The 16,592-nt window shown below is 36.3% G+C and overlaps 1 protein-coding gene across 2 annotated transcripts; it reads right to left on the bottom strand.

Moving 5' to 3' along the window:
- Nucleotides 1–535: 535 nt before the first annotated feature.
- Nucleotides 536–15,587, bottom strand: LOC100891330 (acyl-coenzyme A synthetase ACSM3, mitochondrial). 2 transcript variants are annotated; one of them, XM_003730664.3, is made up of 16 exons: nt 15,391–15,587; nt 14,405–14,970; nt 13,719–13,819; nt 12,815–12,927; nt 12,168–12,286; nt 11,359–11,432; nt 10,574–10,628; nt 9,564–9,685; nt 8,530–8,686; nt 7,009–7,137; nt 6,290–6,364; nt 5,380–5,562; nt 4,612–4,739; nt 3,899–3,998; nt 2,645–2,764; nt 536–2,053 (listed from the first exon to the last, which is right to left on the bottom strand). In XM_003730664.3, exons 2-16 carry the CDS (start codon nt 14,885–14,887, stop codon nt 1,958–1,960), a joined length of 2,055 nt encoding a protein of 684 aa, XP_003730712.1. In that variant the 5' UTR covers nt 14,888–14,970; nt 15,391–15,587; the 3' UTR covers nt 536–1,957. The 2 variants fall into 2 exon arrangements, with proteins under 2 accessions (XP_003730712.1, XP_011668065.1); XM_011669763.2 differs by lacking the exon at nt 15,391–15,587 and adding an exon at nt 15,327–15,372.
- Between the last annotated feature and the right edge of the window lie 1,005 nt (nt 15,588–16,592).

Raw genomic sequence — 16,592 nt, 5'->3', positions numbered from 1 at the left:
TGTCAATTCTGTTCGTTGCAACGGCAGGCAGCCAGTAAAAACGAATTTGTTAGCTAAAACTATGAAAATGTAAGGGCTACTTCAAACAAACAGAACTTTGTCATTCCTTACTAATTTTTCCTGATTGAGGTGTCATAATTATGAAAGGGCAAAAATCCAACTTTCTAGAAATGTGATTTTCTCTTTGAAATTCAGATACCGCCCGCCAAATGACTTTTTGGTTTCCTCTCTTCAAATTGCTCTTAATCACTCATTCGTGAGATATGAATCATACGAGTTGTATCAAATGAAAGAGGAGGATCTAAGCTTTCCAAATATGTGTCATTTATTAATTATAATTGTGATTAAGTTATGATAAAGCATCAAGAATTATCAGTTTCGTTTTTTTCTGGGACGCACTGTATATAATACTCTCTATCTCTCTCTTCCACCTCTCCTACATCTTTCTCTGCAATCTTCCCACCCCTCCTCTTTCTCCCTTTACTTTTCTATCTCTATTTCACAAACAATATACTCCACATCATAAAATTTTTTGCTAACAAAAATGTTACAGCTCCAAAAATATAATCTGGTAATAAAATCATGTTACAATTCATACAATTCATTAATCCATTATAATTACACCAAAGATGTATCAACAACAATAACATTGAAACAGACAACAGCAGCACAAAGAGACAGAGGGGGGGGGGGGGGGGGGGGAGCAGGTGGACAAATGATGGAACTATGGAAATTACACAAGAATCCATCCTTGTTGTAGAACAGTAAGGCAATTCCATAATAGAAAAGTCTTCTGAAAATGCACCAAAGTGTGGTTTATACACAAAGATAGTAACAAAAGAAAATAACATCTTTAATACTGTGAATACCATCAAGTGTCCTTTCATAAAATGTTATGCATAAAACATACACATTCTCTACAGAATGGTGTACATATCAGAATGTACGTCATGGAGATATGTTTAAACAATTGATTAACTGGTGAAACCAATATAATGACTGGGAGAGACACATGATCAATCAATTAAAAATAGATCATACTTTCACAAGAATTCATGAATAAAACAATACTTTTGACATTCAAATATATTAGTAGAGTACTGACAAAAATTCAGACAATGAATTATCCTCAATCACAGAAATGTTAGTCAAATTCCATGATATTCTAAAAACTTTCAAACAAAGTTAGTACAGAAGTGGTAGTATAATTGTGCAAAAATACATATTTTGTATACAAATATAGTACTATAGCCAGTGCACATTTGCAACATTCATTGTACATACGGTACACACAAAAATGATAGATAATTTCACAGTACTAATCATTAAGAAATAATTAACATTTTAACAATATGACATTAAGGCACTAGTAAACACTTATTTATTTATTGATTGACTTCTTCACATTGATTGGATCAAAATCAAAGGCACTTAATATCTGATTATCATTACAATATGGGTGGCAATATAAGAATGTCATCTATATAAATCAATGCCCTTATATTAATTACTTTGGTATCTGGAATGAAAAACAAAATACTGTCAAATAGAATCTATAAGGGGAAAATGCAATAATATGTTTCACATACAGTAAAAAAAAATGTTATCAATTCAAGATTCAATCATATCACATTTATATACAAAACTTTCAAAAATACAAAAATAGTCAATTTCATAGCACCTGGTTATAGTATATAATCATAAACACAATAATATTCTCATGGAAATCATCAGTAAAACTGTCATATATGGGACACCTAGTCTATAAATTATATCCAATTGGCATATTTCCCCCCACGTTTGTACCAGGAATGCGACATCTCATTGCCAACTTTTCTAATTCAAACTGCACTAATCATTATCATCAATTTGATTCAGTTGCAATGTTCAAAATAGCAAAATGTTTTTGTAGTCCTGGTGTAATGGTCAATGATCTTATCCATCAGTGAGCTTGGGTTCATTTCTTGGGTTGCTGGCTCCATTCTTTCTGTCTCAGTTCTACCCTACGGATCTTCCCGCTGACGGTCTTAGGGAGTGAGTCGACAAACTCAATCTGAAATAATAATAATAATATATGATGTATGTAAGGTGCCTAAACCCCTTGGAATCAAATGCTCAAGGTGCACTTTTGAAACCCCCCCCCCCCCCGAAAAAAAGAGATCTTATAAAAGCATCATCATTATAAACAAAGGAACGGAAGATGAAACATACACAAATGAAAGAACCATTAATTAATTATATATGAATGTGCATTTAGGGCTTGGCTGTCCATAACAATGCAAAACACAACCGCCACTCATCCTCCAAGCGCTATAGTTCTCCTTAGAACTATGAGAACTATAAGCTAAGAAAGATTACCAACAGTCTTTTTCAGGACTACACACCCTCAAGAAAGATTACCGAGAGTCCTTTTCAGGACCCCTCAACCCTCTCTCTCACATGGTGCACCCGCAAACCTACTGTATAATATAACTATGACATACATTTGTAATTAGGTTATCATGGTGATATTCATGTTCATATGGACACTTGGCATCCTCCCTCTCTCTCTCACATAGTGCAACCGCAAGCCTACTGTATTAAACACAACTGTTTGCAGTAAGAATCTTGGAATTCAAGTTTCCCCATATCAATCTCTACATACCTTCCTAGGGTATTTGTATGGTGCTGTGAGTTGCTTGGTATGTCCTTGTAGCTCGGTGACCAGCTGAGACTGATCTCTGGTCTTGTATTCCTCCGCTAAGACTATAAATGCCTTCACAACCTGGCAGGGGGAAAAAGCAAACAGATGAGAAAAGAATACAATAAGAGTATAGTGATACTGAAGTGATTGTATTCTCGAAAGCGGACTAACTTTAGTCCTTGGTTTAATCCACCGACTAAGTATGGAATGCCAAGTGTCCATATGAATATGTTTTTGAATAATTTAATCTGTCACTAAATTAAAATAAAATTTAATAACATATTTAATGAACAACAATATAACTATGATATAATTATGTTATCATGGTAATTTAGGGACATATCAACTTATTCAAAAATATATCCATATGAACACTTGGCATTCTATACTTAGTCGCTGGATTAAACCATGGACTGAAGTTAATCCACTTTCAAGAATACCACCAGATGTTAAACCACTAGTATTTTGAGAGGACCCTTCCCTTTCCTTTTGTAACTTGGGGTATACCAGTCAATAAATTTGCCCCTCATCAATTTCATTGGTAGTGGCACTTGTCATATAGTGATGGCAATGATGATTCAAAAAGTGGTAGGATTTGTTACAGCCAGAGTATAGATGTTGTTGATGAATTGAATGGTAGTTATGGCATTGGTTGTGGTAGTTATGGTGATGGTGATGGTGATGAAATAGTTAGTGTTGGTAATGTTGATATGGTCAGGTATATTCTTGCTTGTGGTAGTGGTGGCACTTCTTGGTGGTGGTCGTATGAACAGTAGGCAGTAGTAGTTTATGGCATTTGTGGTGGTAGTAGTGGTAATCATAGTTGAAATGTTGATGGTTATGAAAATAGAAAGTGGTCGAGTGGATATATCACCGGACTGTGGATCACAAGGTCCGTGGTACTTCCCAACGCAGCACTAATGTCCTTTGGAAAGACATTGATCTACATTTGCCACTCTCCACCCAGGTGTTAAATGGGTACCCAGTAGGATGCAAAAGCTAATGTGGTTAGATTAGCAAGCATGCACTTGCAAAAATGACGCCTGGTTGGAATGCTCCCTAGGGAGTGGAGAATGTGTATACATTGTGTGCGGGTAAGCAACCCTGAATTTGTTGACCGGGTAATAATATATATCCGTTAAGTGCCTTGAGAGGGCCTGACGTCCTGAAAAGCGCTATATAAGAACAAGCTACATGTATTAGTATTATAATTACCTCTCCCCTTGTGGGGTCTGGTGAACTGACTGCAGCTGCCTCAGCCACTGCAGGGTGCTCAATCAAAGCACTCTCTACTTCAAATGGACCAATACGGTATCTATAAAAAATTTAAAAAATGGCAATAATGAATGGAAGAACAAAAAAAAAACATTACTAATCTCAAGGTAGTTCTAGTAAAATCATAAATTATACTGATGACAGAGGAATTTGCTTTACTTATCATGATATATGATCATTATGCTTGTCACAAAAGAAAATAAGGTCAAAATTAGATTAAAAAACTACTCACAGCTATCAAGAGCACATACAGAAAAACAAGCAGAGTACGGATCTGGGAGGACAAGAGGGGCAAACTACTTCTTTATCAATATGGGAGTGACACAAGGAAGTATATTATCACCACTCCTATTTATCATATACCTCAACCACATAATGCTGAAGGTAGAGAGAGAGAGAGAGAGAGAGAGAGAGGAATACAAGGCAGAACGATATGGGTATGCAGATGATATATGTGTGTGTGTGTATTGGGTTTTTACAGAAGTATATCAATCAGATATGATCATTTACGTCTGGGGAGCGACCTTTAAACGTCACCATCCGAAAGACGTGACTCAGTTTCGAACCTGCGTCCTCGGCCAAATGGCTTATTATGCTACAATTTGAGCATATAGGAAGGAAAATAAATTTCATATGATGGAGGTATTCCATACCCCGCTGATGTTATGACATCATCATTACGGCCTATCATCCAATAGTAACCGTCTTCATCTTGTGTGGCCTTATCTCCCGTCAGGTAGTAATCCCCTCTAAACACAGACTGCGTCCTCTCTGGATCATCCTGTCAAATAACGTAGAAGAAGTTAAAATAAAATCAAGTCAAAACTAGTAAGGAAGAAGTTATTTAATTCCATTTAAAAGAAAAGAGTAGTCAACCCTGATATATATTTTTAAACATAAAAGTAGAAAAATGAGAGAAACAAATTAGTGAAAGTTAGAGCAATATCCGATTAAAAATAAGAGAGTTATACATTTTTGAAGTTGCCACCAGTAAACACAAATTGGCAACCGTGACATATTCATATTCATATTCATATTTATTTCATTTCCAACAGAAAGGTAAACAAAGATATTACATTTGATTTCATACATAATTAATTTTTTCAAGAAACTATACAAATAAACTTTGCACATAATAAAATTATTACAAGAATTTCTCAAATTCTGAGGAACATATCATGCGTGCTACTCTCCAATTTGATATGTACAGAAAATTTCCTGAACTTTCATTTTTTAATAATTTAATTACATTTTAAAGGTGACATTTTAGCAGAAAATTTGGTATGGGGCAATTTGTATGGTTGTGCAATTACAATATGCAAATTTGATTCTTAAGGAAGGGAGGGGGGGGGGAGGGGGGGGGGGGAGGGGGGACAGGCCAGTTATGCCCCCTAAATCAGGCATTTTTTAGTACTGCTTACCACATACTGGGTGAAGAGTCCCAAGGGTCTGACTGGTTTCACCTTGACGCCGATGATGCCCTCCTTCCCTCTCGGAAGCTCATTACCGTCATCGTCGACGATGGCCATGTCGTGGCCAGGCGCTGCCATACCGCAGGACCCCGGCTTGACTTGGTTGCATCGGAATGATCCGATCATTAAGACCTGCGTGAGTGGGAGTGAGACAGAGAGAGTATGGGAAGAAGGGGGAAGAGTGTGTGTGTGTGTGTGTGTGTGTGTGTATGTTGTGAGAGAGAGAGGGGAGATTGAGGGGAAGTGAGAAAACAGAAATTTGCATTTCCCACTACTTTATCTCACTAATGTTACAGTTTTATCCAACACATGATTCTTGAGATAGCATAATTATGAATGGATGTAGAAAATATAATATGAAGAACCGGCCAGATTCTGTACTACTGCTGGAGTGGTTGTGTGTATGAAGCCCAAAATGTTCTATTCAGCGCCTGATTCGCACGTCAACAATCACTAAAACATTTGAGCTGAAATACAGGGGGTATGATACAATAATGACGCTTGCAAATTTATTTTTTGCAAAGAGCGATATATTACCCTAACTAGGTAAGTTGTATTATTACTTGATAACGTGAGGAGAAAGAGGAAGAAACACCAACAATTAACAAAAGAAATGGGAAAATTTGCAAAATAAAATAACTGTCATACAAGTAAAGAATGAATGTGAGAAACAAGTAAGGGATTAGATTAACAAAAAAGGGATATTGCTCTAAAGATATTGAAATGATGAAGAAATGATGAAGACATAAGGAAAGAAAAAAGAATGACAATTAAAAATAAATAAAAGTAGTGTAGAAATAAAGAGAATCATGGCCAAACACAAAACAACTAGTAAGAAGAGAAAAGCGTCCTAACTTACCGTTTCTGTCTGTCCGTATCCTTCTCTGATATAATTACCACTGACCTGTTTCCAAGCTTGATTCACCTCTGGGTTCTAGTTGAATGATAAATAAAAAGAAAACAAATAAATACAAAGTAAACACATAAACAAGAAATAAATAAATAAGAAAATTAACTAATGCACAACAACAAAATGAATTAACAAAATAATCACAAATAGAAAGTTCACAAATAAAAAGTTTTAAAAATAAGATTAAAAAAACCTTAACCTCAACCCTAGACCCAAGAATATACTTAACCCTTACCCTAATCCTATAACTTTGATGAAAAAAAAGCCCCGAGCAAATTTTGCTTAACCAATATTTCATCATCTACTCATATCTTAATTTTCTCCTCCCATACTTTCTGTCTCATCTTATCTTACCCATCCATTTCATAATTCTTCACACTCACAACCAATATTCCTCTTGGCATGATGAAGATCTTACCAAGAACTCTCCTGCACTGATGCAATCCCTCAAGGACCTTAGACTATACCGCGACGTATCCTGCTGGATCATCATGCTGAAGGCCGTCGGAGGGCCAGAGGGCTCTCCTCTCTCTCTCTCTCTCTCTCTCTCTTCCCCCTCTCTTTCTCTTTTTTCCCATCGCTCTCTCCCTCTCTTTCTTCCCCCTCACTCTCTCTCTCTTTCTTCCACCCTCTCTCTCTCTCTCTAGTTCTTGTTCAGAAGATCTTACCAAGAATTCTCCTGCACTGATGCAATCCCTCAAGGATCTGAGACTATACTGTGACGTATCCTGCTGGATCATCATGGTGAAGGCCGTCGGAGGGCCACAGAATATGGAGATTGGGTAGTCGTTGAATACCTAGAAACAGGAAGGTAAGAGGAGGAGATGGGAAATGATGAAGATAGTAATAATAATATGATGATGATGAGGATAAAAACGATGATGATGATGATGATGATAATGATGATGATAATGAAAATGATGATAATAACATCAACAACAACAAAATAATAATTTGTACCTGGAGTACATTTCAGGAATGCAAGTCTTCAATAGTTCACAACGCACTTCACAATTAACAATGTTCATTTCACACAATCACTGGGAACATTTATCACAGAGCTACCATCTGCTGAAAGCCAGGAGGGAATTCAAGAATACAAGTAGATTACACCATTCTCTCTCTCTCTCTCTCAACAGAAGATATATTATGGCAATTTGTTCACAAGTATTTATTTCATGAGTGCAAATGACCAAATGAAACATAAAAGTCAGGACATGAACATACACACTACTATCTTGAGAGATGGAACCCTCTCACTCCAATAAGCCAGTTCACGGTTGCAGTCTGAGCATGAGCAGATAAAGGTCATTGCAGAACAAATTGTGAAATTCACAGAGACAAAATACTGGATACGTGCTCATGAAAGTTATGTAATCATTATTCATTCGTGCACAAGCAGTGCACTCCATGATACACAGGTGGAAGTATTCTTTGAAAAGGGGAAACAAATGCTATTTATGTAGCACCTCCATCGATGTAGGGGTGATTATTTTAAAATGTACAAAATGGGACCTCTTCATGTTTTGAAGATCTGTGGATATTCGGGGTCATTGCAGTCTTGTGCTAACCATGAACTGGTCTATTGCAGAAACTGTCAGGAAAACTTGTGGTGCTCATTACTTTATTGTGAGTACTAACCACTATAACATATTTTGCTGTGTATGTTAGCGAGTTCATATCGCTGCACTCAATTAAATAAAAAGAGCTTCAAATGTTACTTCCATCAGGAGATATTGCAAGTTCAAATAAACTCTCAATAAAGCGACTTGGTAGTAGACACACCCATACTGGCCCGCATAGAATATGACAGCATTGGAACTCAAATTTGACTTGGGCTACATGCTCAAGATTTGTACGCTATTCTTTATGTTCTTTATTGTTAGCCTATAGAATGCCCTGTAGAGTTTTTTGAGGTTAATTTCATCCATTCTAGCTGAACACAATTATTTTGTTAGCTGAATGGTATCCTTAAAGATAGGTCATTCCTTGTAAGACTAAGAAAATTTAGTGTTACTCTGACTACACCAAATTGTCAAGTCAACACCCTTACTTTACCTTATAGCCTCCAAGACTGGGGAACACCAAGAAGGATATGCAGTTCAAACCAGTTCAAACCGGTAGATACCAGTTGGAAATCCTTACTGGTTTCAACTGGTATCAACTGTAATTTTGACCTGGGTACTTACCTGCAGTGTTTGTTGTGGATCAAACCTCGGTGAATGATGGATAAAAACACAGGATCCCTGTCCCCAGGGAGCATAGACGTTACTGTAGGCAGACTTGGCCCAGCCGGTGTCCGACATGTTCCAAAAGATATCATGCGGCGTCAGATCCAGCCAATACCTGGACGATGGCAGAATAAAAATTCTTGTATGTCTTCATTTTTGATAAATCGATTGTCTGGTGCTGATGTTGGACGATTTTAGCCCTTAAAAGGTGAATATCTCATTTTATTTCTAATTTTACTCTGTATCTCATATGAAAATTATTTTTATAGCTTACAATTTACTCTTAAATAGATTCTCATCATATTCATACATTTGTAAAAGGTTTTTAATCCCCTCCAGATTGGAAAAATGGTTTTCAAAGTGGAAAAAGGATCGTCACGCTTTCTGGATGACCCAGATATATGCTGTTCTTTGAAACCTTTCAAAGTTAATTGAAGACGACTAAATTCTAAAACCTCACTGACGTCAGAAATGGGATGTCCATGCATCAATATTTTTGTAAATTAAAGGTTAATTGGACTGAAATGCCAGTAACGATATTCCATCAACTTTCAAAGACTGGGGTCTGATTATCATAGTTTTGGCCACACACAAGATTTACTTGACAGGATAGAATACGTGTACAGTCAAACCTGTCTACATCGACCGCCCAAGGGAAACACAAAAAGTGGTCTTTGTAGACAGGTTACTTTAGTACATGTTTCAATGAGAAACCATTTTCAAGGGAAACAAAATATGTGGTTGTTGTAGACAGGTAGTCGCTTTGTAAACAAGGAAACCTTTCAAGATTAATTGAAGACGACTAAAATTCTAAAACCTCACTGACGTCAGAAATGGGACGTCCATGCATCAATATTTTTGTTATTATTAAAGGTTAATTGGACTATAATGCCAGTAACGATATTCCATCAACTTTCAGAGACTGGGGTCTGATTATCAAAGTTTTGGCCACACACAAGATTTACTTGACAGGATAGAATACTGGTACTCACTTTCCTGTGATGATGTGACCGAGACCATAGCTAACGTGTGTGTGTTCAGCCATCTTAGGCTTGGCTGTAGTCCCACTGGTAAAGAAAACTGTCATGGGGTCACTACCTCGTGTTCTCACACACTGCAAAGAAACATGTTTTGAAAGAGATAGAAATCAAAATCAAAATCAAAATCAAATAAATATAAATCATAAATACATGTTAGATAAGTGTAACTAAGTGCATTTATTTAAATCAAAAGCATGGTCCAAATTTTACAATCAATAAACATACAGTTTAGACATAGAATTAGAAAATGCTTTTTTTTACATCTAGCCTAAGAAAAACATTACAAAATATCATTTATAATACCGGTAATTACCCTCTAGAAGGAAATCTTTTTCAATTGTCATATACGGTTAAATCAAGTAAATGATCATTAATTTGATAAATCATATATTTATTCGTTTCTCTGCTTTGGGATTCTCATATGGCTTCTTTTCAGGTCATGAAGCAGTAAACAAAATTGAATGTCTTCTTCTAAATGTATACTTACATGTAGACTGTAAAAGTTTATCAAAATACTTGAATGTTGGATATTTCTTTGTTGCAATATGTTAAAGCAGAATAATTTTCATTACAGGTAGCAATTTTTACAGAGCAATTTAATTACTTTAATCTCCATTTTCGCCCTCTTCATCTATCTGCAGAATAGAATAAATGACTATTGTCTTCACATTATATGTTAATCCCTGTTTAACGTCAAACATAACAATATTTATTCATGGTGGAAATATTTTTAATCATGTGACCCATCCCATCCCAATCCACAGGAATTCTTTTATGTAGGATATAATACGAATATATATGGGACTGCACTTAATACAAAGTATATTTCATCCCTGCTTTATTAGCTCAGCTGCCATGATAAGGCACGAAAGCATTCAAGGAATTTCTTCCTAATGTGTACCCTTTTACCTCACCTGGGTAGAGAGTGGCAAACATATAAATCATAAGAACGTTTTGCTTACCTCGTGCTCATCTGAAGCTGCATCGTAAAGCTCTTGGAAGTCTAACCACCCAGGTCTACAATAAACAGATATATAGATTTTGTTTATAAAGAGAATGAAATGCATTGGCAGTTCTTGCCAGAATAGCATTAATTCCTAGTTATAGCCATTGTCTAAACCCTTACGGGGCTAAAGGAAGTTTTAAACATTAAAGTGACTCAGTAACATTGTTGAAGGTTGATGAAAATACTGCGGAATTTTTGTATGAAATGTTACTTATTATATTCCTTTTAAGGTACTAACCCTCCAACATGCAAAAAATCCTGAAAACGTTCTCAAACAACAAAGATATTTATCGTTTTCTTTGAAGGCGTCACTGTGCGACACCCTCTAACAGTAAATTCTTCCAACCATTTTTGTATTTACCCAAATGTTTTTTCATGAAAACATGACATACAGTAAGACAGGCTTTAAAACATCTTTCAACACTTAAATGTCTTGGACTGGGATGGTATATAGAACCAATTTATTGCTTTGTGACGATTTACGTTCATCTACAATGTAATTAAATTGTAATAATATAGTTGGGAGAATTAAAGAATCAATAAGATCAGTTTTCCCCAATTTTTATCATTAATGATGGTCTGTTTTCACTCAAACTTTCAGATTATCGTTAATTGTACATCTGGCATTGAAGTCACTACCTTAGCACCATTTGCTCTCATCTGAACAATGTTACCAAGTACATTGTACCTTTAAAGGCTTTTAACCATTTCAGGACAGTGTGCATCTTCTTATATGCTTACCTATTGTTGTTGTTCTTTTCATCCCTGTCTCTGATGAGAATTTTATGTTGAAAACCATCAGTATCCTTGACAACCTGAGAAAGATGATTATAAAATGAAATACATTTAACATTGGCAAATTGGAACCTCCATTAATGGGATAAGCTATTTTAAAGCCTATGTGCACTAGTTTGGCCAGAAGGGATTAGACCTCCCAACAGGATCACTGACAGATGGTTATCTCCTAAAATCAGCTCTCAATTAACATAAGAAAAAGAGGGACCAATCGTCACCGATTAGGCATTGTTTGCTATATAGAGGGCGCAAGTAGCTATAAGTAGTGGGGCATTAAAAGCAGTATATAACTGATAACATTCAATACATTATTTTTGACAACCATCAAACATGGCAGGGGGGGGGGGGGGGGGGGGGAGGGGTACAACTGAAGAGGGGACAGCAAAACTTAGGGAATTGAGTTGGTCTAGCAGTATGGTCAACTCTCTTGGACCCTGCTATAAGCAATAGATTATGATGGTATAGTACCTACATAAATCTCATCAAATCATTGAGTTAATGAAACCTGAACAATAGTTAAGTAAAATAAGTTAACACTGCTGTATATTCTCTATGATAGCCGGAAGAAACCTTGTCTTATCTTCTTCTCCAGTATCGTACTGTACCTACGCATGTGCTGACCTGTACAGTGTGCAAGAAAGGTCTCCATCTACTGTCAAACATCCTATTTGTGGTAGGGTCAATTACCCAAACACATTTCTGAAACTGTCATTAAAAGGGGTTCGATCGTTTCAAATTCCCTCTTAGGCTTCTACCTTATCAACCAGATGTGAAATTTCTTTGTCTGTAATAATGCAGACGGCTTTGGAGCTCTCGAGTCTGTCTCTGATATCCATCTCTCTGAGCTGAGTAGAACCAGGCACAAGCACTGCCCCTGAAAGGAAAAAAAAGTATTTAACATTCTGGTCAGTCCAGATTCTGTCAGTTTTTACATATTTTAAATTCTTAATTCGTCTTTGTCGTCCTCCCTTACAATGCATCCCACACAGAGCGCGGTGTCACTAATCTTGGGATCCCCCAACATACACAGAAACAGAATTTTTGAAAAATCTGATAACTTTTCCTCTTTCTTTTCTCCGTCTTCTTTATCTTCCCTTTTTTTGTAATCTTGATTTTATGTAAATTATGCACCAAAGTTATTGTTTTTAATATTTTGTGAGGATCATTTTTAACTAGCCATTTATGTGCTTTTCATGATCCTCCCACTTCAGATATTTTTGAGAGATGATTATTGTGGGCCCCAAACATATTTTGAAGAGGGGAGTTATATTTGATCAGTAAGGCTTCCCCTTCGCAGTGATATGAATTTTGCATCAATTCAAAACACTTTTGATTCTTCGGGTGACTACTTTAAGACTAAGACTTCCATAAGATAGTCCCTTGATATGCCTGAGTTTCTTACCTATTCTCAAACAAGCTAGATTGAGAAGCCACCATTCTGGAATGCGTGGTAGGATGACCATCACTTTGTCATGCTGCTTGATATGACAGCTATTCTGTAGCAAATTAGCAACTCTAATTTAGTTAAGGAGAAAACGGGTAAAAAAAATCAAACATAAGCATGAAAATATAAAATTTCAGTATCAAACACCAAATCAAGTGGAAATTTCAAGTGACAGTAATAATTTGTTTCCATTTTATATTTAAAGTGATGCAGTATGTAACTAATCATGGACATCGCACACCTTTTTCATATTCATCAACATTCTCAATTTCATCCATTCATCTGTAAAGTTCCTTCTCTTGTCTCCGTCTTGTAATGAGCTTATAAATAAACATAATTTCACTGGAAATATATTTTTTTTCAATGATGATTTCTTTTTAATTCAATTTCAAAGCTTAAAAATTATTTTGAACGATAATTTGTTCATCATTTGCAAAATGTCAAAGCTTACAAATGTTATGCAACTCAGAAAAACATCCTGTGGTTAGCATCAAACTTAATGTGTGAAATTGAAAATTGCAACTGTTAAAGAACAAAAGTTCTAATAGATGGGCGATCGCCAAATGGCATCCTTTGGCGATCGGAAAAATGGCAGAGGAAGGTGTCTGCTCTTTGACACCAAAGCTGTCACACATGTGAATATTTTGGGATGTGTTATAGAACTCTTTTCTGAACTGCTCAAGGCTTTGTATTGCTTTTCTGTGGGCCTTTGACCTTTGCGACTATTACCTCTATAGGGGTTATATTACAGTATCTTTCATACATCTTTCGTTTAGAGCCAGAAGGACGTTAACTCACATACTACTTTAACACAAAGTAACGCCCTTCTGGTTTTAAGTAGACGACACAGAAGATTGCTTACTTCTTTGACTTTGCAGCCAGATCTCTGAAGGACCACTTGATTTCATTTCCTTTCGTATCGATCCACCAAAAAGCTGGGGTGTTAGTAGACCTCTCTCCTGTCTGTGAACAAATTTTTAAAAAACAATCAAAATGCAAATTTCTTCATCAAAAAAGATACACTGGGAAAAAACTAAGTAAAAAAGAGATGAAATTTATACACCATGTATACCAAACAAAGCCTGAACAGCATGCACTATCACTTTACACTATAGCTTCTTTTTTTTGCATAAGTGTAGAGACAAGAACTCTTCAAAAAATTTGTGAGCAATTCCAAATTTGAGAGTATGATAGTTGCCAACTGTATCAAATAAAATTTTGAAGGCAGAAGGAAAACTAATTAAACCTCCTCCTTTCCAATTAATACTTTTCAAGATAACCAAATCTATGCTCCATTTGTAAAAGTGGTATCTAAAATATTAATGATTTCAGTATATATGCAAATCAATTTTTTTTAAATTTCATTATTTCTTGGGGGCACGCTACAAGAGTCCTATCTCGCACCCCGGAGCAACGTACTTGTCTGACACGGCTGGTTGCAGCAACTACTTCGAAGATCAAGATACATTAATCTTGCTCTAAGGAGACACGAACGAACGATTATTTCTTATGAATCTTAGAGAGCTAAATTATAACATTTCTACGCACCTCTTCTTTCCTGGCCCATTCATCCATCACATCACTTGCAAAATTAAAATACTCTGGGACATCAATGTTGAATTCCTTGCGGCCCAACTCATAATCGTTGAAGCCTGTCATGGAGACTGCCGACAAGAACGACCTGGACATCTGTTGCCAAGGCGACAGGGTCACGTTTACTGCATCTTTAGTGTTCTTCCATTTCGGTTTTGTGATGCTGTAGGTATATGGAGTCTCATATGTTCTGAAGATGCTTGAAGGTGAACTGTGCTCGGCAATGATTGCTGATGAACATGTAGCTCTCCGACTCCTTTGCAAGATGCTGGAGGTGGGTGAGAGGTGAGCTCTGGCCACATCTTGGCAAGAGATGGAGCGCAAGGATGCCTCACAACAAGATGAAAATGTTCTCAAGTTTTTGAGTGTAGAAACTTTCCTGCTGGCTTCTTTCAAAGCCCGAAGGTTTTGGTTCACAAGAGCAATTTGTCCAGACATCTTGGGTGTTAACGACTTAGCTAATTAGCACTCAAATGTGATATTTATTGAGACAGGGCTTAACGTTGACATCCAAATGCAAACTGGAAATAGACAAAGAGAGAAAGAAAAAAAGAAAATATACTAATAGAACACACATGAATCTGAAATAACATTAACAGTTTAAAAACTTGCGAACAAAAAGCATGACTCTCCTTGAAACATGACTACCAATACTATATGATATATACATGATATTAGTTTTAAACATAATTTCGTCCTTCATTTCTCTACACATATCTTCTTCAGGAATGAGATTTCATTTTCATGAAGCGGACAGGAGCAATGAAGCGGACAGTCGGCGAGCCGAGGCGAGGGCTACGGTTTGAGTTACGCCCACTGACTTAACTCAGCTCAACTGCTCATGCTCAAGGTTGAAAATTAAATCTATGTAACGTACTTGTAAAACTCTCTTGCCATTCCGACATTGACGAAAATTTAACTAATTACCATGCACTACTCACCTTTTCACACATTCGCCGAGGTTGTTTGGTATTTTGCAAGGCAAACAGTCAAAAGAATCACACCACACCACTGCACTGCACGAGAACTGATCCGCGGTCCTGCTGCATGCTGCGAGCTGCGCATGCCGTAAGAACGAGTGATACACAACATGCACCGGTACCCCGAGCCCGACTTCCTCGGTATAAGCATTATGGTATAAGGGTGCAGGTAATTTCTTGCTTTTCTTGCAGTCCAATGCAACCTAATCGTATAGTTATATCATTATTTTAAAGGGTATGATGTGCATAGAAATTTTAAAATATCTCAATAGAAAGAATTTTGTCAAATTGTAATAGAATGAGGTCTAAAATAGCCTATACTGCTTACTGCAGAATATTGAGAAATATGAATGAAGACTAGTCAGCTCCAAGTTGCAGGGAGTTTCCCTATTTTTAAAACAGCTGGCGGTTACAGCTGACTTGAGAGAGAGAGTTCATTTGTTTGTAAATTTTGCTGCTGTTTATAACGGCAATATACATATTTTAAAACTATCATTCATAGTGATAATATTTTGCTTCTTTGGCCCAAATATTGTCATCCTCTGATGCTTGCCACTTTCATTTTACCATGTTTACATCTAAACACTAGGCCTACTGTGTTTCAACATTATTACATTTGTAATCTAATTTGAATTTGAAGGGGAAAAATGTTCAACCAAACGCTTTATGAAGGCCTACATGTAACATCCCGTTGCCACCGTTTATTCTTCCTTCATTAGGCGTATATAAAAAGTGTACATAAACTATTAACCCGTGTAAATTTCACTAACTAGGCCTAACTAATATACATGTACCTAGTTTATGTGAACATTGGCTTTTAAAAGTACCAGATTTTAAAACTCAAAATGATATTGTAATATGATTTTAAAAAATATGATTAGCCGAGAAGGATAGATTTATAAGAAAATGTAAGCACTTTGTGCAAGTATAGTCTATTAGGGACTTCGGGAACCAAGTATGCAAGTGCGTGGTATATTATATATAACTATAAAATAACATGTCCATGAATAAATAGGGGTAAGCAGAATATCTATAGGCCCCATAAGCAAATATAATCTACGATAAAGGTCTAAAGTATTGGTTCATCTCATGGATAAGTGCCTCATTAATTATGTATATGTTTTGCTTTGTTTCATTTTTTGATTAACTGCACCATTTTTCAT

This window comes from Strongylocentrotus purpuratus, unplaced genomic scaffold (assembly GCF_000002235.5).
Source record: "Strongylocentrotus purpuratus isolate Spur 01 unplaced genomic scaffold, Spur_5.0 spur5_scaffold_14, whole genome shotgun sequence".
NCBI classification, from domain to species: Eukaryota; Metazoa; Echinodermata; class Echinoidea; order Camarodonta; family Strongylocentrotidae; genus Strongylocentrotus; species Strongylocentrotus purpuratus.
The sequence above is the reverse complement of the archived record's forward strand: the minus strand, read 5'-3'. Positions and strand labels throughout refer to the sequence as shown.

Excerpts from the sequence above, each read along its gene's own strand:
- LOC100891330 (XM_003730664.3), bottom strand. The coding sequence starts at position 14,887 with ATGTCTGGACAAATTGCTCTTGTGAACCAAAACCTTCGGGCTTTGAAA. Across the intron at positions 13,820-14,404 it reads AATGGGCCAGGAAAGAAGAG|ACAGGAGAGAGGTCTACTAA; the intron begins GTGCGTAGAAAT and ends ATTTGTTCACAG. Across the intron at positions 6,365-7,008 it reads TCAGTGCAGGAGAATTCTTG|AACCCAGAGGTGAATCAAGC; the intron begins GTAAGATCTTCT and ends TCATTCAACTAG.